Source organism: Cervus elaphus, chromosome 33 (genome assembly GCF_910594005.1).
Source record: "Cervus elaphus chromosome 33, mCerEla1.1, whole genome shotgun sequence".
Lineage (NCBI taxonomy): Eukaryota > Metazoa > Chordata > Mammalia > Artiodactyla > Cervidae > Cervus > Cervus elaphus.
The window spans coordinates 39,317,558-39,342,117 of NC_057847.1; the positions used below are offsets into that span (position 1 = coordinate 39,317,558).

The 24,560-nt window shown below is 36.8% G+C and overlaps 2 protein-coding genes across 2 annotated transcripts in view; both read left to right on the top strand.

Moving 5' to 3' along the window:
• The window catches only part of BAZ2B (bromodomain adjacent to zinc finger domain 2B), a 400,154-nt gene that overhangs the window by 4,975 nt on the left and 370,619 nt on the right, over positions 1-24,560 (top strand). The window lies entirely within an intron of this gene.
• On the top strand, positions 2,621-4,125 carry LOC122688664 (60S ribosomal protein L7-like 1). The gene is given in 1 exon segment (XM_043894832.1): positions 2,621-4,125. A coding segment is annotated over 1 exon segment (732 nt). The 5' UTR covers positions 2,621-2,903; the 3' UTR covers positions 3,636-4,125.

Sequence of the window (24,560 nt, forward strand, 5' to 3'; positions counted from 1 at the left end):
GCGTGCTAGGCTCCCCTGTCCTCCACCATCTCCCAGAATTTGCTCAAACTCATGCCAATTGAGTCAGTGATGCTATCTAAACACCTCATAGTCTGCTAACCCCCTTCTCCTTTTGTCTTCAATCTTTCCCATCATCAGGATTTTTTCCAGTGAGTCAGCTCTTTTCATTAGGTGACCGAAGTATTGGAGCTTCAGCTTCTGCAGCAGTCCTTCCAGTGAACATTCGGGGTTGATTTCCTTTGGGATTGATGGGTTTGATCTCCTTCGGTCCTAGGGTTTGTACCAAACTTAGTCCAAGCACCACAGCTTGAAAGCATCAATTCTTTGGCACTCAGTCATGTTTATGGTCCAACTCTCACATCTGTATATGACTACTAGAAAGACCATAGCTTTGATTATACGAACCTTGTTGACAAAGTGATGTCTTTGATTTTTAATACGCTGTCTACATTTGTCATAGCTATTCTTCGAAGGAGAAAGTGTCTTGCCATTTATTTTATTTTACCATGTGTTCATAGATACGTGCATATGGTAAAATATGTCTGTGATTTCTTTATAATTTTGGGCTTGCTAGCTAAACTTAAAAAATATTGCCTATTCCCAGATTATATCATGTAATACCCTAGATTTTCTAGACTGTGTTTAATTAAACTGAAATAAATGTTTATTTCCACAATAAAAATCAAAGAAAAATCCCATCAGGCTTCTGGCATGGAAAGAGAGAAAGGAACCAGTTTGAAATACACCAGAGCAGTCCATTCTTAACAAACAGTGTACTCAGGGGAAACTAGTTAAGTTGACAGAGTATAACACAACATTGGAAATCGACTATACTCCAATGTAAGATAAAATTTTAAAAAAGAGAGAATGTAGAGTCCCCTAGATGAGAAAGATTTTTGAAAATGTTCTTTTACTCTTAGAAAGCATCAGTTTCATACAAATTTTGTAGGAATAGCCAAAACTTTAGCAAGAAATAAAGACATTTTAAGGCAGCTTTTTCCAATAGAATGCTGTCATATTATCTCAATATTTCTAAAATATTTTAAGAAAAGTTATTAATAAAAATAATAAGTTCTGGGGGATAAAGTATAAATTATATTATTAAATTATATTATTAAAATATATTATTAAAAGAAAAAAGAGGAGATCAATGTCTTCATCCCTTAGGTTCCTGTTGATCTGATGGTTGAGCACTTTAGGCTAATTTTTACCACTGAAACAAAATTGGGAGTCTGCTATTGTTACTTCTCTTGCCTGATAACAGTTGTTTGTTCTTCCTCTTTTAAGGTGATTAATTACTGAGACCTATTCAAAGGCAAGCATTGTGGTCAGGATTAGATCACAAAATGGTTAATGTCAAAAACGTCCTCCCTTATGTCAAGAAAGCCATGCCTCATTCTCTTTCTCCAGGGACCCCCACCCTATGTGCTTAAACAAAGACTGTGGGACAACTAGAAAAGGTTTATCGTGGATGTAATGGGACTATCAGGAGAAGAAAGAAAAGAACTATTTGAAAGAAAAATGACTGAGAATTTCCCCCAAATTAATGTTAGACCCCAAACCACAGATCCAGGAAACTCAAAGAACACCAAGCAGGATAAATATACCCCAAAACTATACCTTGGCATATCACATTCAATTTTAAAAAGTCAAAGATTAAAAAAAAAAAACCTGAAATAGGACAGAGTTTAAAAAAATCTTACCTATAAAGGAACAAAATAATTACATCCAACACCTCCTCAGAAGCCACATAAACACAAAGACTGTGGTGTGGACTGAAATATCAAAACTGTTGGGAGAAAAAAACACCACCAATGTAGAATTCTGTATTATGTGAAATTAATTTCAAAACTGAAGGGAAAATTGACAAAAATTAAGAGAATTTGTTGCCTGTAGACCAGCCTTGCCAAAAACAGAGAGAAAGAAATTCATTAGAGACAGGAAAATAATATAGTTCAGAAACTCAGATCTACATAAAGAAAGGAAGAACATCAAAGAAGGAAAAACTGAAGATAAAATAAGAACTTTTATTTACTTTATTCTTAATTGAGCTCACAGCACTGTGTTAAAAATAATAATAGCAACAATATATTCAATTATGTATATGTCTTATCTATGTATGTATACACTTGTATGTGTGTAGGCTAAGTTGCTCAATCATGTCCAACTCTTTGTGGCCCCATGGACTATAGACCGTCAGGCTCCTCTGTCCGTGGGATTTTCCAGGCTAGAGTACTGGAGTGGGTTGCCATTTCCTACTCAGGGGATCTTCCTGACCCAGGGATTCAACTTGCGTCTCTTGCACCTTCTACATTGGCAGGTAGATTCTTTATCACTAGCGCCACCTGGGAAGCCCACATATATGCTTAAGTATTCTCATATGTTGGCATAGGAAATGACAATCCACTCCAGTATTCTTGCCTGGAAAATTCCATGGACAGAGGAGCCTGGCTAGCTTCAGTTTGTGGGGTCACAAAGAGTCAAACACAACTCAGCACAGCATAGCACAGCATTCTCATATATGTTTGTTTTTTTTTAGTCGCTAAGTCGTGCCCGACTCTTGTGACCTTCCAGGCTTCTCTGTCCATGGGATTTTCCAGGCAAGAATACTGGAGTGGGTTGCCATTTCCTTCTCCCAAGGACCTTCCCAACCCAGGGATAAGTGAAATGAATAACAGCAGTGAAACAAAGGATAGGAGGGAGAAATTAGAATTATTTTGTTATTATGAGGTATACTACATATGAAGTGGAGTAGTGTTATTTGAAAGTGCATTTGGACTGTTGCATATTAAAAACTCTAATAAAACCAATAAAAAAATCAAAATATGAACTATAGCTGATGGACTAGGAAAGGAGACAAAGTGGAATCCTATAAAATGCTCATTTAAAACCACAAGAGAGACATGAGTAGTAGCTGCAGCATTGGAAAAATGGTGGAGGAAGAGCCAAGAAGAAAAATCCCTTTGGTTGCAGAGAATCTCCTGAAAAAGAAGAAGGCTTATCAGGCCCTCAAAGCCACCCAGGCAAAACAGGCACTTTTGCAAAGGAAAGAGCAGAGAAAAGGATAAGAGATCAAGTTTAAGTGACTAGAATGGTTCATGCATGATTCCTGGTGGCAACTACAGGACAGGGTACAACTCAGATGGCTAAAAGTGAAAGCTTGTGGCTTGAAAGTGCCAGACAAACATTCCTTGGCCTTTGTTGTACATATTGAAAGGATTAATGGGGTGAGTTCACTGGTGCAGAGGACAATTGCAAGACTTTGCCTGAATAAGATTTTTGGTGGTGTCTTTATGAAAGTGACCCCTCAAAGCATGAAGACGCTTTGTATTGTGGAACCTTATGTGACCTGGGGATTTCCCAATCTCAAGTCTGTTCAGGAACTCATCTTGAAACATGGACAAGCCAAGGTCAAGAACAAGGTCATCCCTGTGACAGACAACACAGTGATTGAGAAGCACCTGGGGAAGTTTGATGTCATTTGCTTAGAAGACCTCATTCATGAAATTGCCTTCCCAGGGAAGAATTTCCATGTGATTGCAGGGTTACTGCACCCTTTCCAACTCTCAGTGGCCTGTCACACTATGAAGAATAGAGTGGGCTATATCAAGGAAGTAAGCTCACCTGGCTATTGAGGTGAACACATCAATCAGCTCGTCTGGCAACTGAACTAAACCCCGTGTACCTGAAAACACAGTGCACTGGAAGTGTGTGTTTTTGTTTTATGAAATTTTCACTCAGTATCTTCAAGGAAGATTGTTTTCTGCTAGAATATATCTTCAGAAACTGGAGGCAAAGAGTCAGAGAAAACATAGTGATGTTCACAACAGACACTTTTGATCCCACCTCAGTTCCAAGGAAAAATTCCTGTGTGTTTTCTCTGATAACCACTGTCCACCTCTGAAACCAGCAAAGGGCTCGTGCCATGAAGAAGGAAGTCCTGTTTTATCACATCCATCCTGGGCTTTACTGTTGGTGAATGAACACCTACCTGTGAATACAAGAGAGCAGTGGACCAAGCCTAGGAGCATATTGAACCTGGGATTTCCTGGGGCCTTGTTTTTGGAAAAAACTTGAAATTAGAATTAAATTAAGCTAGAACTTGAAATTAAAATTAGAAGCACACACACACACACACACACGCATATACACACAAGACCATAAGAAACAGATAAGAGAATACTGTAAACAGTTATATGCCAACAAATTGGACAACCTAGAAAACATGGAAACATTTCTAGAAACATACATCCCATCAAAACTGAAATTGATAAGATGAAATTGATAATTTGAACAGACCAATCACTAGAAATAAACAAGAATTTGTAATTTAAAAACTCATTCCAGCAACAGTCCAGGACTGGATGGCTTCACTGGGCAATTCCACCAAACAAAACTTATATCTGTTCTTCTCAAACTCTTCCAAAAGGTTGAAGAGGAGGGAGCACTCCCAAAATCGTTGTATCAAGCCCCCATCACCCTGATATCAAAGCCAGACAAAGACACTACCAAAAAAGAAAATTACAGGTCAATATTTTTGATGAATATAGATGTAAAAATCCTCAACAAAATTTTAGCAAACTGAATCCAACAACATATAAAAAGGATCATGCTCTGTGATCAAGTGGGTTTCATTCTAGGGTCACCAGGATGGTTCAACATATGCAAATCAATTAATTTGATATACCACATTAACAACAGAAAAAGACAAAAATCACATGATCATCTCTATAGATGGACAAAAAGCATTTGATGAAATTCCACAACCAAAATCAATTTTATTCCTGATAAAACTCTTCCTAAAGTGAGTATAGAGGGAACATACCTCAACATCAAGCCCACAGCCAAGAAACTACCAAATGGTGAAAAGCTGAAAGTCTTCCTGGTAAATTCTGGAATAAGACAAGGATGCCCATTCTCAACCACTACTGTTCAACACTGTATTGGAAGTCCTAGCCACATAAATCAGAGAAGAAAAAGAAATAAAAGGCATCCAAGTTGGAAGGGAAGGGGTAAAATTTGTCATTTGATACAGATGCCTGATACTCTATGTAGAAAACCCTAAAAACTCCACATAAAAACTATGAGAACTGTTAACTGAATTCATCAAGAGAGCAGGATAAAAGAGTAATGTATAGAAACCTGTTGCATTTCTTCACACTAGCAATGAAATACCACAAAGAGAAAGTTAAAAAAAAAAATTCTCTTTAAAATTGCATGAAAAAAGAAAATAGTCATAAATGTAGTAATCAAGGAGGTAAAAGATACATGCTTAGAACTATAAAAATTGGAAATTTAAGAGGATTCAAGGAAATGGAAAAAAACCTATGCTCTTGGATTGGAAGAATTAATACAGTTAAAATGGCTGGACTACCCAAAGCAATCTACAGATTTAATGCAATCCCTATCAAATTACCCATAACATTTTTCACAGAGCTAGAACAAATAATCCTAAAATTTATATGGAATCAGAAAAGACCAGTAATTGCCAAAGCAATCATGAGGAAGTGGAACAAAGCGGGTGGCATAATCCTTCTAGACTTCAGACAATACTGCAAAGCTACAGTAATCAAAACAGTATGGTATTGAGACAAAAACAGATGTATTAATCAATGGAACAGAAAAAAGAGCCCAGAGATAAATCCATACATACTGTGGTCAATTACTTGTCAACAAAGGAGGCAAGAATATACAAAGGTGAAAAAACAGTCTCTTTAGCAAGTGATGTTGGGAAAACCGGACAGCCACATGTGAACCAATGAAGTTAGATCACCCCCTCACAGCATACACAAAAATAAACTCAAAATGATTTGAAGACTTAAACATAAGACATGACACCATAAACTTCTAGAAGAGAGCATAGGCAAATAGCCTCTTACATAAACTTTAGCAGTATTTCCTTAGCTCACTCTCCCAAAGCAATAGAAATAAAAGAAAGAATAAACAAATAGGACCCAATCAAACATAGAAATTTGTACACATCAAACAAAATCATAAACAAAAAGACAGTTAATGGGAGAAAATGTTTGCAAGCAGTGCAACACACAAGGGCTTAATTTCCAAAATATATTAACAGTTTATACAACTCATTGATGAAAAAAAAATTTTTTAAATGGGCAAAAGGAACTTCCTCAGTGGCACAGTGGATAAGAATCTGCCTGCCAATGCAGGGGATGTGGGTTTGATCCCTGGTCCAGGGAGATTCCACATGCATGTAACAACTCAGCCTGTGAACCACAGCTACTGAGCCCGTGCTCTAGAGCCTCTGAGCTGCAACTGCCAGCCCCTGGAGCTGCAACTATTGGAGTCTGTGTTCTCTAATGCCCATGTGCTGCAACTACTGAGCCCGTGTGCTACAACTACTGAAATCTGAATGTCTAGAGTCTGTGATCCACAACAAGAGCAGCCACTGCAATGAGAAGTCCCTGCACTGCAACAAAGAGTACCACCCACTTGCCACAACTAGAGAAAGCCCATGCAAAACAACAAAGACCCAGTGCAACCAAAAATAAATAAATTTAATAATAATTAAAAAAAGAACCAAAAAACGGGCAGAAGACCTAAATAGACATTTCTCCAAATGACATACAGATGGCTAGCAGACACATGAAAAAATGCTCAGCATTGCTAACTATTAGAGAAATGCAGATCAAAACTATAATAAGGTATCACCTCACTCCAGTGAGAAAGGCCGTCTTCAAAAAGTCTACAAATAAACACTGGAGAGAGTGTGAAGGAAAGGGAACCCTTTTATGTTGCTAGGAATGTAAATTGGTGCAGTCACTATGGAAAGCTCCTTAAAAAACTGAAAATGAAGTTACCATATGATCCAGCACTTCCATTCCTGGCCATATATCCAGAAAGAAATGAAAACTCTAATTGGAAAAGATACATGCACCCAAGTGTTCATAGCAGCACTATTTACAATAGCCAAGATATGGAAGAAATCTAAGTGTCTATCAACAGATGAACAGATAAAGAATATGTGATATATATATATACACATATATACATGTAGTGTATATTAGTCATTAAAAAAGTGAAACAATGACATTTATAGCTACATGGATGGATGTAGAGATTATTAAGCTAAGTGAAATAAGTCAGACATAGACAAATATTGTATGTTACCACATATATGGCTTCTAAAAAATCATAGAAATTGATTTATTTACTAAACAAGAACAGACTCACAAACAGAAAACAAATTTATGGTTACTAAAGGGGAAGGGGGGAGGAATAAATTGGGAGTATGGAATTAACAGATGCTCACTACCACATTATATATATGCACACTATATAAAGTAGATAAACAATAAAGTTTTACTGTGTAGCACAGGAAATGATATGCAATATCTTGTAATAAGCTATAATGAAAAAGAAATTTTCAAAAAGAGTGTAGGGGCTTCCCTAGTGGCTCAGTAAAAAGAATCTATGCACTAGTGCTGGAGACATGGGTTTGATCACTGATCCTGGAAGATTCCACATGCTGCAGAGCAACTACTGAACCCATGATCTAGAGCCTGAGAGCCACAACTACAGAGCCCATGTGCTACAGCTACTGAAGCCCACATGCCCTAGAGCTGGTGCTCCATGGTAAGCAAAGCAACCACAATGAGAAACCCTAGCACCTCAACAAACAGTAAATCCCACTCACTGCAAGTAGAGAAAAGCTAATGCACCAACAAAGCCCAGCACAGCACAAAAATAAACTTTAAAATTAAAAAAAGAGTGTATATGTGTGTATATCTCCAAATCATCACTTTGCTGTACATCTGAAACTAATGAAATATTGTAAATCAGCTATACATAAAACACACAAGGCAGAAAAGGAGTTCAGTTTAGTTCAGTCACTCAGTCGTGTCCGATTCTTTGCAACCCTATGAACCTCATCACTCCAGACTTCCCTGACCATCACCAACTCCCAGAGTTTACCCAAACTCATGTCCATTGAGTCGGTGATGCCATCCAACCATCTCATCCTCTGTAATCCCCTTCTCCTCCTGCCTTCAATCTTTCCCAACATCAAGGTCTTTTGAAATGAGTCAGCTCTTCGCATCAGGTGGCCAAAATATTGGAGTTTCAGCTTCAGCATCAGTCCTTCCAATGAACACCCAGGACTGATCTCCTTTAGGATGGACTGGTTGGATCTCCTTGCAGTCCAAGGGACTTTCAAGAGTCTTCTCCAACACCACAGTTCAAAAGCATCAATTCTTCGGTGCTCAGCTTTCTTCACAGTCCAACCCTCACATCCATACATGACTACTGGAAAAACCATGGCCTTGACTAGATGAACATTTGTTGACAAAGTAATGTCTCTGCTTTTTAATATGCTGTCTAGATTGGTCATAGCTTTCCTTCCAAGGAGTAAGCGTCTTTTCATTTTGTGGCTGCAATTACCATCCGCAGTGATTTTGGAGCCCAGAAAGATAAAGTCAGCCACTGTTTCCACTGTTTCCCCATCTATTTGCCATGAAGTGATGGAACCAGATGCCATTGTCTTAGTTTTCTGAAGGTTGAGCTTTAAGCCAACTTTTTCACTCTCTTCTTTCACTTTCATCAAGAGGCTCTTTAGTTCTTCACTTTCTGCCCTAAGGGTGGTGTCATCTGCATATCTGAGGTTATTGATATTTCTCCCAGCAGTCTTGATTCCAGATTGTGCTTCCTCCAGCCCATGATGGATGTTTCTCATGATGTACTCTGCATATAAGTTAAATATGCAGGGTACAATATGCAGCCTTGACGTACTACTTTTCCTATTTGGAACCAGTCTGTTGTTTCATGTCCAGTTCTAACTGTTGCTTCCTGACCTGCGTACAGGTTTCTCAAGAGGCAGGCCAGGTGGTCTGGTATTCCCATCTTTCGAAGAATTTTCCACATTTTGTTGTGATCCACACAGTCAAAGGCTTTGACATAGTCAATAAAGCAGAAGTGTTTTTCTGGAACTCTCTTGCTCTTTTGATGATCCAGTGGATGTTGGCAATTTGATCTCTGGTTCCTCTGCCTTTTCTAAAAGCAGCTTGAACATCTGGAAGTTCACGGTTCACGTATTACTGAAGCCTGGCTTGGAGAATTTTGAGCATTACTTTACTAGTGTGTGAGATGAGTGCAAATGTGCGGTAGTTTGAGCATTCTTTGGCATTGCTTTTCTTTGGGATTGGAATGAAAACTGACCTTTTCCTGTCCTGTGGCCACTGCTGAGTTTTCCGAATTTGCTGGCATATTGAGTGCAGCACTTTCACAGCATCATCTTTTAGGATTTGAAATAGCTCAACTGGAATTCCATCACCTCCACTAGCTTTGTTCATAGTGATACTTCCTAAGGCCCACTTGACTTCACATTCCAGGATGTCTGGCTCTAGGTGAGTGATCATACCAACGTGATTATCTGGGTTGTGAAGATCTTTTTTGTATAGTTCTTCTGTGTATTCTTGCCACCTCTTCTTAATATCTTCTGCTTCTGTTAGGTCCATACCATTTCTGTCCTTTATTGTGCCCATCTTTGCATGAAATGTTCCCTTGGTATCTTAATTTTCTTGAAGAGATCTCTAGTCTTTCCTAATCTATTGTTTTCCTCTAATTCTTTGCATTGATTGCTGAGAAAGACTTTCTTATCTCTCCTTGCTGTTTGGAACTCTGCATTCGAATGGGTATGGAAGATAAAAATAGGAACAAAGAACAAGGGCAATAAATATAAAACAGTAACAGATATGGTAGATATTAATCCAAATATATCAGTAGTCATGTTAAATGTCAGTGGTTGAAATGCACCAGTTGAAAGACATGGAGATCATCATGATGGATCAACAAATAAGGCCCAGATATAAGTTGTCTACAAGAAAATACTTAATGAAATGTAGATTAAAAGTAAATGGATAGAGGGTTTCCCTGGTGGCTCAGTCGTAAAGAATCCTTCTGCCTGGTCCCTAGTTGGGTTTGGGTTTGGTCCCTAATCTGGGAAAACCCTGCATGCCAAAGAGCAATTAAGGCCATGCTCCACAACTATTGAGGGTATGCTCTAGAATCTGGGGACTGCAACTACTGAGTCTATGTGTCACAACTACTGAAGCTTGTGTGCCCCAGAGCCTGTGCTCCACAACGAGAAGTCACAACAATGAAAAGCCTGAAAACTGCAATTAGAGAGTAGCCCCTGCTCACCACAACTAGAGAAAAGCCCACCCATGCAGCAACAAAGACCCAGCACAGCCAAAACAGTAAATACATAAAATTATTTTAAAAAGTAAATGGATAGAGAAAAATACACCATAAAGCAGGAGTTAGCTATTTTAATTTCAGACAAAGCAGACTTCAAAGTAAGCAAAGTTAAGACAATTACATAATAATAAAGGGCTCAGTTCTTCAAGAAGATACAACAATTTTTAATGTATACACATCTATTAACTCAACATCAGATGAGGCAAATGCTGATAGTACTGAGGGAAAAATAGATTAATTCCCTGTTACAGTCAATGATCTCCACACATCTCGCTCAGAAATGAACAATCCAGTCAGCTGAAAATCGGTAAAGACTATTTGAACTCAACAACACTTTCACTCAACTGGATATAATTGACATTGATAGATTGTTTCATTCAAAACAATAGAATTTACATTTATCTCAAGCTTAAAATGGAATATCTACCACTTTCTGGGACATAAAACACACCTTAGAATTTTTTAAAGACTAGAAATCATAGAGTGCTTTGGTCTCGACCATAGTGGAATAAACTAGGAGTCAATCATGGAAAGACAGTTGGGAAATTCCAAAATATATGGAGATTAAGCAATAAACTTCTACATAATATGTGGATCAAAGAAGAAATCTCAAAAGAAGTTTAGAATTTTAAACTTAAGGAATTTAGAATTATTTTAAACGTAATGAAAATACAACATTAAATTTGCGGATGCAGTGAAAACTTTTCTTAGAAGGAAATTTAGAGTGTTGAAAGCAAATACTAGAAAAGAAAAAAAATCTAAAATTAATATTTCCACCTTAGGAATCTAGAAAAAAAAAACATTAAATTCCAAGTAAAACTAAATAAATGGAGATAGATTCCATAGTTAGAACTAGTCAATATTGTCAGAAAGTCAGTTTTTTTCCAACTTGATCTATTAATACAATACTATCCCAGTTAAAATCGCAGCAAGTTATTTGGGATGTGAGCAAGCTAATTCTTAAGTTTATATGGAGATGGAAAAAAACACAGAATAGCAAACTCAGTATTGAAGGAGAAAAACAAAGTTGGAGGACTGCTGCTATTTCAACTTCAAAACTTATTCTAAAGCTACAGTAATAAGAAGAGTGTTGTATCAGTGAAAGAACAGACAAATAGATCAATCGAACAGAATGGAGAGCTCACAAATAGACCTTCATAAATATAGTCCACTGACTTTTGACAAAGGAATAAAGCAATACAATGGAACAAAGTCCCTTCAACAAATGGATATCTATTAATACATGCAAAAAAATAAATCTTGACACAAACTAGAATTCTTCACCTAAGAATGAACTCAAAATAGATCACATATCTAAATGTAAAATGCAAGATTGTAAAACTATAGAAGATGAAGTAGGAGAAAACTTACATGATCTTTAGCATGGTAATGCCTTATTAGGTGTAACATCAAAGACATGACCCAGGAAATAAATAATTGATAAAGCAGGACTTCAATAACATTTAAAACTTCTGCTCTATGAAAGAACAATCGCAAGATAATGATGGATGCCCCTGGTGGTCCCATGGTTAAGAATCTGTCTTCCAGTGGTTAAGAATCTGCCTTCCAATGCAGGGGACATGGGTTCAATCCCTAGCCAGGGAACTAAGATTCCCACATGCCCTGGGGCAACTAAGTCTGCAGGCTGCCCCTACTACTAAGTCCAGGCTCGAGTGCTGCAATGAAGATACAGCACAGCCAAAATTTAAAAACAAAATTTTAATTGCAAACAAAAAAACAAGAGAAAAAAAAAAAAAAAAAAAAACAAGAGAATAAGAAGTCAAGCCATAAACAGGGAAAAAATAATTGCAAAAGACATTTGATGAAGATCTGTTATCTGAAATATACAAAGAATACTTAAACCTCGACAGTAAGAAACAACTTGATTTTTAAAATGGGCCAAAGTCCTTAACAGACACTTCACTCAAGAAGGTATACAGATAACAATCATATGAAAAGATGTTCCACATCATATAGAAAGAATTTGTACATGTCATCAGGGAAATGCAAATTAAAACACCAGTAAAGTGAAAGTGAAAGTGAAGTTGCTCAGTTGTGTCTGACTCTTTGCGATCCCATGGACTGTAGCCTACCAGGCTCCTCAGTCCATGGAATTTTCCAGGTAAGAGTACTGGAGTGGGTTGCCATTTCCTTCTCCAGGGTAAGATACCACTGTATACCTATTAGAATGGTCCAAATCTAGAATACTGACACCACCAAATGCTGGCAAGTGTGTGGAGCCACAGTCACTGTCATACAGTGCTGGTGGGAATAAATGTTGCAGCTACATTGGATGATAGTTTTCTTACAAAATGAAAATGATTTCTTACAAAATGCAGTATATTCTTGTGATGCAGTATATTCATGTGATCCAGCAATCACACTACTTTTTATTTACCCAAAGGAGTTCACAGGAAAACTGCATGTGAATGCTTATAGCAGTTTTATTCCTAATTGCCAAATCTTTAAAGCAACCAAGATGTCATTTAGTAGGTGAATAGAGAAATAAACTGGCACAACTAGGTAGTAGAATATTATTCAGAACTAAAACGAAATGAACTATCAAGCCATGAAAAGACATGAAGAAAAGTGTGATGCTTATTGCTATATAAAAGAAGCCAATCTGGAAAGTCTACATACCGTATGAATCCAAGTATATGACATTTTGTAAAAGGTAAAACTGGAGACAATAAAGATTAGTGATTCTGTGAAGTAGGGGGTGGGGAGGGTTGAATAAGCATACCGCTGAGAAGTTTTAGGGCAGTGGAAGTATCTATATGATACTATTATGATGTATATATGTCATTATGGTGCTAAGTCTCTTCAGTCATGTCTGATTCTTTGTGACCCTATGGACCATAACCCGCCAGGCTCCTCTGCCCATGGGACTCTCCAGGCAAGAATACTGGAGTGCGTTGCCATTTTCTTCTCCAGGGATCTTCCCAACCCAGGGATTGAATCTGCCTTTGTACAAATCCATAGAATAAACAACACCAAGATTGTAAACAATGGACTTTGGTTGATGACGATGTAGGCTCATCCTTGGTTTAAAAAAAAAAAAAGATGTGCCATTTGGTGAATGAGGTTGGTGATGGGGGAAGCTCTGCATGTGTGAATGGTGGGTGGTGTATAGGAAATGTTTATACCTTCCTCTCAATTTCAATCCTAAAATTGCTTAAACCATGAAGTCTTTTTTTTTATCAAGAAGTGTATTAGAATAACCATCATTACTTACCGAAATATTTGTTACTTAGAGAAAAAGAATTAAGAATCAGCAGATTCTGTGTATCTAGAATAGTCAGATATATTCAGTTATATATGTAACTAAATTCCACTCTAATATTTGCTCTGTGAGATTTATATATATATTTACTTTTACGATGGCTGTCTTTTTCTTGGTGGCTGATGACCCAGATTAATTACAATTAGTTTAATTTATAGAATACTTTATAATAATCATTCCATTAGTTATAGACTGAATGCTTATATCACCCCAAATTAATATGTTGAATCCCTAACCCCCTAATGTGATGATATTTGGAGGTGATACCTTTGGAATATAACTAGGTTTAGATTATGTCATGGAAAAATCAGATTGATTATATTCTTTGTAGATGAAGATGGAGAAGCGCTATACAGTCAACAAAGACAAGATATGGAGCTGACTGTGGCTCAGATCATCAGCTCTTTATTGCAAAGTTCAGGCTTAAATTGAAGAAAGTAGGGAAAAGCACTACATCATTCAGGTATGAACTAAATCAAATCCCTTATGATTATACAGTAGAGGTCCTGAATATATTCAAGGAATTAGATTTGGTAGGGTACCTGAAGAACTATGGATGGAGATTTGTAACATTGTACAGGAAGTGGTGACCAAAACCATCCCCACGAAAAAGAAATGCAAGAAGGCAAAGTGGTTGTCTGAGGAGGCCTTACAAATAGCTGAGCAAAGAGAAGTGAAAGGTAGAGGAGTAAGGGAAAGACATACCCAACTGAATACAGAGTTCCAGAGAATAGCAAGGAGAGACATTGAGTGAACAATGCAAAGAAATAGAGGGAAACAATAGAATGGGAAAGACTAGCGATCTCTTTAAGAAAATTGGAGATACCAAGGGAACATTTCATGCAAAGATGGGCACAATAAAGGAAAGAAACGGCAAAGACCTAACAGAAGCAGAAGAGATTAATAAGAGGTGACAAGGATACACAGAAAACTATACAAAAAAGTTCTTAATGACCCAGATAACTATGATGGTGTGGTCATTCATCTAGAGCCAAGCATCCTGGAGTATCAAGGCAAGTGGGCCTTAGGAAGCATTACTAAGAGCAAAGCTAGAGAAGGTGATGAAATTCCAGGTGAGCTATTTCAAATCCTAAAAGATGGTGCTGTGAAAGTGCTGCACTCAATGTACAAACAAATTTGGAAAACTCAGGAATGGCCACAGGACTGGAAAAGTTCAGTTTTCATTTCAGTGCTAAAGAAGGTCAATGCTAAAGAATGTTCAAACTGCCATACAGTTGTGCTCATTCACATGCTAGCAAGGTAATGCTCTAGGCTTTAGCAGTATGTGAACCAAGAAATTCCAGATGTACCAGCTGGATTTAGAAAAGGCAGACAAACCAGAGATCAAATTGGCAACATCCATTAGATCATAAAGCTAGGAAATTGCAAAAAAACATCTGCTTCATTGACTACGCTAAAGCCTGTGCCTATGTAGATCACAGCAAACTGAAAAATTCTTCAAGAGATGGGAATAGCAGACCAGCTTACCTGTCTCCTAAGAAATCTGTATGCAGGACAAGAATGAACAGTTAAAACCGGACATTGAACAACCGACTGGTTCCAGATTGGGAAAGGAGTACATCAAGGCTATATATTGTCACCCTGCTTATTTAACTTATATGCAGAGTACATCTGCAAAATGCCAGGCTGGATGAAGCACACACTGGAATCAAGATTGCTGGGAGAAATATCAATAACCTCAAATATGCAGATGATGTCATTCTACTGTCAGAAAGTTGAAGAGGAACTTAAGAGCCTCTTAATAGGGGTGAAAGAGGAGAGTGGAAAAACCTGGCTTAAAACTCAACATTCAAAGAACTACAATCGTGGCATCTGGTTCCATCACTTCATGGCAAATAGAAGGGGAAAAAGTGGAAACAGTGACAGATTTTATTTTCTTGGGCTCTAAAATCTCTGTGGATGGTGACTGCAACCAGGAAAGAAAGTTTGTTCCTTGGCAGAAAAGCTATGACAAACCTAGACACTGTCTTAAAAAACAGAGACATCACTTTGCTGACAAAGGTCTGTGCTGTCAAAGCTGTAGTTTTACCAGTAGTCATGTACAGATGTGAGTTTTTGAACCATAAAGAAGGCCGAGCACCAGAAAATTGATGCTTTCCAATAGTGATGCTAGGGAGGACTCTCGAGAGTCCCTTGTTCTGCAAGGAAATCAACCCTAAATATTCACTGGAAGGACTGATTGCTGAAGCTGAAGTTTCAATATGTGGCCACCTGATGCAAAGAACCAATTCATTTGAAAAAACCCAAATGCTGGGAAAAATTGAGGTCAAGAGGAAAAGGGAGCGACAGAGGATGAGAGGGTTGGGTGGCATCACTGACTCAATGGACGCGAGGGAGTTTGAGCAAACTCTGAAAGATAGAGGACAGGGAAGTCTGGCATGCTGTAGTTCATGGGGTTGCAAAGAGTCAGACATGACTTAGGGATTGAACAGAAACAACAGTGGGATCCTCATAATGGAATTAGTGCCTCTGTAAGGAGAGGAAGAGAGTCATGTGAGCATACAGTGAGAAAGGAACTGTCTACATACCAGAAAGTGGAGCCTCACCAGTCACCGAATCTGCGGGTACCTTGATCCTGGACTCCCTCGCCTCCAGAATTGTGAGAGATGGCTGTTGTTTAAACCATCTAGTCTATTTGTCCTGGAAGCCCAAGCTAATTAAATAAAATAGAATAAATAATAATAAATAGTAGTAACAAATAAATAGTATGAAAAGATTCTGTTAAATGGAAATTACAATTAGTCACATTTACTCTTTTATAGTTATTTTATAAATTGCAAGTCTGATATCAGGGAAAAAAGTATCTTTGAATTGCCAGACTTTATTGTTTAATTAACAGTCTTTGGGGTAGAAATTGCCATCTGCAAATAAGTTGTCAATAGCAAGTGAAGTAAAACAAAAACAATTAAATTATTTATTTTATATTATACATACATGAATGGCAATTCATTGAATTATGATATCTTCATATAATATGAAAGGAGCAAAAGGACATTTAAAAAGTTTATAGATACCTGTTTTGGAAAAGATTTTTAAGTGATTCAGTTGAAGGTATGCATTCATTCTCAATTTCTTTCAAATAACCATTATTGGGAATTCCCTGGTGGTCCAGTGCTTGTGCAGTGTGCTCAGTTGTGTCCAACTCTTTGCAACCCTATGGACTGTAGTCCACCAGGCTTCTCTGTGGATTTTCCCTGCAAGAATACTGGAGTGGGTTGCCATCTCCCTCTCCAGGGGATCTTTCCTACCCAGGGATGAAACTGGCGTCTCCTGCATTGCAGGAAGATTCTTTACCACTGAGCCACCGAGGAAGCCCAGTCCAGTGGTTAGGACTTGGCATTTTCACTGCAGGAGCTGGTGCGAGATCCCTTATTGGAGAACTAAGATCCTACAAGCTGTGCTGAGCGGCCAAAAAAACAGTCTTTATTATAATTTTTTCAGATGCACTATTGCTCTTTTTTTATCTTCTTTGGAGAGGTGTATTTTTTACATCTAATTTTTAAATAGAAAATGCAGACTTTTCATAATATATGAATAAAACTTTCTATATATCATTCAAAATTATTATAGATGTTTAAAATATGATGTAGAAATATAGTATTAATCCCAAATTCTCAAAGCTTTTTAAAAGATCATTTATCTAAAAGGTGTATAGCTGGCTATCTAGCATTACTTATATTTTAGATTTATTTACAATAATTTTAAGGTGAGTTTAATAAATTTAAGATAGATTCCTTAGTTTAAGACAGGTGGCAAGATAGAATTTGAGAACTTTATGTCCATATCCTTTGTGGTGTTATAATCTAGCATATATGTAGTATGCTTTTCATTGATATTTTCAAAGTATCTTGAAATAGTTTTCTAGTTTAAATACTTTGAAAATTAGGATAACTTGATTAAGTGATTTTTACTAATAATGAGAGATAGTATTCATAACTCAAGAGATAATTTGAAGGTGGATACTTTTTCATTACTTCACATTTTTTCAAGATTTTTTTATATGGACCATTTTTAAAAGTCTATATTGAATTTGTTACAATATTGATTCTGTTTTATGTTTTGTTTTTTCAGCTACAAGTTACGTGGGATGGTAAAGAATCTGCCTGCCAATGCAGGAGACATGTAAGCCGCAGGTTTGACCCCTGGGTCTCGAAGATCCCCTCTAGGAGGAAATGGCACCTCACTCCAGTATTCTTGCCTGGGAAATCCCATGGACAGAGGAGTCTGGTGGGCTACAGTCCCTGGGGTTGCAAAGAGTCTTACATAACTGAGCATGCATGCAACGCCAATGTGGGATCATAGCTCCAGACCAGAGATTGAACCTGAATCCCCTACATTGGAAGGTGAAATCTTAACCACTGGACTGCTGGTGAAGTCCCATTCACAGCTTTAAATTTTGAACAGTTTCTAAAGATTATTATCTGTTTGACTTTTTTCTACCAGTAATGAGTTTGCATTGTAATGCCACATGAGTAAAAGTCCCTGGACTGTTGGCTTCTGTGGTTGAGATAAGCACCTAAGTTTCTAGCAATTATGAGCTGATAGAATGTGTTGTAATACAAGATGAATCAAATCAGTTGCAGGCTTTGTGGATGTGACATTGCAACTGGACCTAGCAGTAGGGATGAGATTCAAATAAAAAGAAGTGATAAGTAGCATTTGGGATGATTGACTAATCAAAATGTGGTGGCAAAATACTAAAGGATATATATATCCATTGAAATTTATTGCAAGCTCCATGAAGAATAGAATTTGAAAATTTTGTCTTCTGATCAGAAGACAGTCCTTGCAAGATGTAAGCACTTAGTAAGTGTTAAATAAATGGGCAAACAAGATACTGGGGTTTTGTTTTTTGTAAGGTGCTTAAAATGGTAATTATCTGGTAGTAGTACATATGCCTTAAATACATTTTAGACATAGAGTAAATATTGTTGCTGAGAAATCTTTAGTTCAGGGTACTATTTAATTATGTCAGAAATGTTTATTGCCATTGGAAATTTTAAAATTATCATTAGTGCCTTCAGATACAGCTATAAAATGAATAGACAGATTTTAATTCCCAGGAACATTAAAAAAGAAAGCTTTGATTCAAGGTAGTATTAAAAGTAGACTCACCATTATATAGAAATATGATAGGAAGGACTAAACATTTTTATTATGTGATGCAGCAATAGCTTCAGTTCAGTTGTTCAGTCGTGCGACTCATTGCAACCCCATGAACTGCAGCACGCCAGGCCTCCCTGTCTATCACCAACTCCCGGAGTCCACCCAAACCCATGTCCATGGAGTCGGTGATGCCATCTCATCATGGAGAGGATGCCATCTCATCCTCTGTTGTCCCCTTCTCCTCCTGCCCTCAATCTTTCTCAGCATCAGAGTCTTTTCAAATGAGTCAGCTCTTCGCATCAGGTGGTCAAAATATTGGAGTTTCAGCTTTAACATCAGTCCTTCCAATGAACACCCAGGACTGATCTCCTTTAGGATGGACTGGTTGGATCTCCTTGCAGCCCAAGGGAGTCTCACTAGTCTTCTCCAACACCACAGTTTAAAAGCTTAGATTAAAATATTTTATATTTAGAAGAAAAAGACTGTAATACTTTATATAATATACAGTGTTTGATAGACAGGGATAAATATTTTTATATATATGATAGAGGAATACCTTTTAGTGAAGTATTTTTATATTGAGAATAGTAGATTTTTGGAGATACTCTTAGCTTCGTAAGGTACCATGAATGTTCTTGCAGTGATTGTTAGCATAGTAACATGTACTAGGCAAAATTATAATTATGGGTAATTTGCTTTTTAATATATCAGAATATTTTACAAACTAATTAAACCTTTCAAAACCTCTCATAATAGTTATCAAATTAATTACATATCTTATATGCAAAAGCTGAGAGTGGCAAAAGTATTTAGTTATGATCACATATTATGCAGCTGATAGAAAAAGAGTAGTCCCAAATTCTCAGTAATCAGTTCTAACTCCTATATGAAATAAAGTCAGTACTTTAAAAAATAAGAAAAAAAAATCAGTACAGTGATACCTAAGGAATGCTATTGTAGTTTCAAGTATAAGAATACTAAGTCACAGCAATTTAAAGAAATATCTTTATAAATAACAAATGTTGCAGAGGATGTGGAGAAAAGGGAATTCTCCTACACTGTTAATGGCAATGTAAATTGGTGTAGCCACTATGAAAAACAGTATAGAGTTTCCTCAAGAAACTAAAAATAGAACTACTCTAGGCAATTCCACTCCTGGTATATATCTGGAAGAAACAAAAACACTAATTTGAAAAGATACACCAATATTTGTTAGTAGCACTGTTTACAATAGCCAAAATGTAGAAGCCACCCAAATGCCCATTAACAAACGAATGGATAAAGAAGGTATGGTACGTGTATACAAAGGACTATTGCTGTGCTTTGCTATGCTGAGTTGCTTCAGTCCTGTCCAGCGATTTGTGACCTCATGGACTGTAGCCCACCAGGCTCCTCTGTCCATGGGACTCTCCCGGCAAGAACAGTGGAATGGGATTGGTTGGGTTGGGTTGCCATACCCTCCTCCAGAGGATCTTCTCGACCCAGGGATTGAACCCACATTGCATGTCTCCTGCATTGGCAGGCAGGTTCTTTACCATTAGCACCACCTGGAAAGCCCACAGTAGGCTATTGAAAGTGAAGTAAGTGAAGTCGCTCAGTCGTGTCCGACTCTTTGCGACCCCATGGACTGTAGCCCACCAGGCTCCTCTGTCCATGGGATTCTCCAGGCAAGAATACTGGAGTGGGTTGCCATTTCCTTCTCCAGGGAATCTTCCTGACCCAGGGATCGAACCCAGGTCTCCCGCATTGCAGACAGGCGCTTTAACCTCTGAGCCACCAGGGAAGCCCCAGTCGGCTATTACTCAGTCTTAAAAAAGAATGAAATTTTGCCATTTGCAACATGGATTGACCTTGAGAATATTATGCTTAATGAAATAAGTGAGAGAGAGAAAAACAAATGCTGTGATATTACTTATATTTGAAATCTAAAAAATAATACAAATGAATGTCCATGCAAAGCAGAAGCAGAGTCACTGATATTGAAAGCAAATTAATGATTATCTTATGGGAGAGGGAAGCAGAGGGACAGTGGGATTAAGAGATATAAACTACAGTCTATAAAATGGATAAGCAACAAGGATATATTGTATTTAGCACAGGGAATTATGCCGTTATCTTTATTTTTTATAATTTTATTTAGTTTTGGCTGTGCTGGATCTTCGTTGCTGTGCGGACTTTTCTGTAGTTGTGGCAAACGGGGGCTTCTCTCTAGTTGCAATGCATGGGCATCTTATTGTGGTGGCTTCTCTTGTTGCATAGCACAAGCTCTAGGGCACTCGGGCTTCAGTAGTTGTGGCATGTGGACTCAGTAATTGCAACTCCTGGGCTATAGAGCAGAGGATCAATTGTTGTGGCACAAGGGCTTAGTTGCTCTGTGGCATGTCGGAGCTTCCCAGACAAGGGAAGGGATCAAATCCATGTCTCCTGCATTGGCAGGCAGATTTTTTTTTTTTTTAACCACTGGGACACCAGAGAAGCCTTTAGCCATTATCTTATAATAACTTTTAATGGGATATAATCTGTAAAAATACTAAATCACTATGCTATATATGTGAAACTAACATAATATTATAAATCAACTGGATTTCAGTTAAAAATAATAAAAGGATAAATATCTTTACTAAAATAAGTGTTTCAACTTAATTTCTGTTAAATACAGATAAATGTATGTAGGTGTTTGTATTAAAAAAGATAGTAATTTCATTTGATGGGCTCAGTGGTAAAGAATCCATCTTCACATGCAGGAGATGTAGGAGGGGTGGCTTTGATCCCTGGGTTGGGAAGATCTCATAAGAGAAGGGAACGGCAACCTTTCTGGAGTATTACCTGGGAAATCCTGAGGACAGTCGAGCCACAGCCATGGGCTTGAAAGAGTCAGACATGAGTTGGTGACTAAACAACACAGCAATTTCATTTTTTTAAATTTAGTTTTAATTAAAGGATAATTGCTTTACAGTATTGTGTTGGTTTCTAGCAATTTCATTTAATATTTTATTTTTAATATCATGGTCATTAGGTTTTTGACATGGGCTCTATTCTGGTAAGCAAAGCTCAAGAAAAGTCAGAAGTAACATGGACTGTGAATCAAATAGTCTCTCATATAGACAGTATAATAAACTACTGATTTATTAAGCTTGAGTATTCAAAGAAAAAAATTTTTTTTCCTGGTGGAAAGAGAACTGTAAACAAAAAAATGTAGCTCCTTTTGGGTATAGAATTTTTGTTTAGTTATTTTATTTTGTATTTAGTTTTGTATTTTGTATTTTAGTTAATAGCTTCTGCTGTTGTCAGCACTGATTAGATCACATCATGTATTAGTTGTTTGAATATCATGGTAGAAGTGCAGTATCTTTCATAAGAATTCACCATATAGTATATTGACCATTGAGTCAGTGAAGATTAGCTATTTGCAATATCATCCTCAAGTAATATTACTTGAGTAAACATAACCCAAACCACTAAGAACCCAACAGTCCTTCACCCAGAAAAAACAAACAAAATGTTTATAAAAATATTAAAAGATTGATTGGGTAACTGAAGTAACAACAAATACACAAATCTGAATTTCCCCATGTATCCTTCAAAAAAACAGTAAGTAAGAACATAAAGCTACATATAACCCAGGTCTTAATATAACTAGAACACAGAGAATATTCAAATTTGAGATTATCTGTAAGTAGAAAATTAATACAAAATCATTCACACTCTGTGCAAGCCTTGGTGGAGAGCCATGGTGGTCTGGGAAAAATTGCACATGATAAGAGAGAAACTAATTATAACCTTTAAGGCTAATCTAAAATCACTTCCAGGAAAATTAATTTCTCCCCAAATACTGAAAAACATCCTGATAGACAAGAATAATACAGAAAAGGGACTTACAAGTTTGCATAGGACTCAAGGAGACAGTTTTGGAAAGTCAACTCTTTTGGAGAGAAGAGGGTTAATTAAAAAGGAAGGGATAAATGCCTTTTGGAAACTAAACAGTTAAATTTAGGGTCCTACAAGGTAGAAGGATATTTTTAAAAATAAGAGGACAAATTGTTCACAGAACCCAGCCCCTGAATCTAATGAGTAAAGAAACCATGCTTTACCTAAAGCAGAGGACATTTTTGAAACTAGGAATCTTATAAACTTCCCCAAATGGCCAGTTCTTTTCACAAACATGCAGAAGTTGACAGCAACTTGAACTATATAAAAAGAAAATGGAAAGTGAGGATAAAAAGAGTTTAGTTGATGAAAATATCTATTACCTACCCCCACATTCCCTAAAAAGGCATACAAATAAGCACATAGATCCATGGAATAAAATTGAAGGTCTAGTAATTAAAAAACACTTATCTTTATGATCAGTTTATTTTTACTAAGAATGCCAAGACAATTCAATGGGGGAAAATAGTATTTTCAACAAATAGTGCTGGGACAAATGAATGTCAACATGCAAAGATAGTTTATGTGGAAAACCCTGGAGCAAAGATCAGCAAAGTAGCCAGACAGCCACATCTGGTTGTATCATTCTGTGTATTGGCTGTAGCCATTTTTGCCCTACACTGGCAGAGTTTATAGCTATGATAGAAATGGTTTGGCCCATAAAGTTGAAAATATTCTATCTGATATTGTACAGAAAAGTTGTGGACTCATGCCCTGGAGAATTAATCATAAAATTAACACAAATTAATAAAATAATTTAGTAACTAGCAGGCTATAAAATTAATATTCAGAACTCAATATTCTTTATATGTGTAGATATTTACCAGTTAGAGGATTATAGTTTTAGGGAAAACCCCAGTTAAATAACAAAAAGATAAATACTTGGGAAATGTAACACATGTAGAAAAACTGTTTGAGAAAAACTTTAAAACACTTCTGAAAGACACAAAACTTGATTTGAATGATGAAATTAATGAAAACACAATTCTCCCTAATTTATAATTTTTACATAATTTCTATAAAAAATAGCTACTGCTTTTTTTTGTAGAACTATGACAAGTTGATAGAGAATTCACATGGAAATACAAATACATAAAAATAGCCAGGAATTCTTGCAGGCAAGAATCATCAGTAGTTTCTACAACTAATGCCTGAAGAGATGATGACAAGAAGGATGTTTTTGCGGTGTCAAAGTAACTTCCCCACAAGGTACTTACTAATCATTAATGGAAAAAAATAGTAACTTTACAGTGGAGACATCACCTTTACTACTGTCAGAGTTAATGTTGTTATTAATGGGACAAACAGACATCATGCATCCTAATAGAATGCACTGAAAAGAGCATAACATCATTTCTGTGGCATTCCTGCAAAAATATATAACCTGAAACATGAAGCATCAGTCAACATGAAACATCAGTCAAACTCAAATTGAGGGGCATTTCACAAAATAAATGGCCTATACTCTTCAAAAATATCAAGGTTAAGAAAGACGAAGAATGAGGAACTTGTTCCAGATGAAAGAATACTAAAGAGATATGACATTAACTACAATTCTTACTTGGGAATAGATCATGGGCCAAGAGAGAAACATTTATTTTATGATTTTATTCTATTCTTGTTATCAAGGACATTAGTGAAACAATTGGTAAAATATGAATATCTGTAGTTTGGATAGTACTATATTAATGATGATTACCTTATTTTGATAAATACACTTTTTAAGGAAATACACTGAAATATTTAGCAGTAAAGGGGAATGATATCTGTAGCTTGTTATCAAATTCAGAAAAAAATCTGAAGGAGGAGAAAGAGACTGATAAAGCAAATGTGGTAAAATGTTGAGGAGTTTGGGAAATCTGAAGTATATATGAAAATTCTCTATAGTTTTTAAGAAACAAACTTAATAATTTAACGTTTACAGAAAATTTGAAAAGGTGGTACACCCTTTACCCAATTTCAGTTTCCTCTAATGTCATTTTAAATTACTGTGGTACATTTTTCAAAA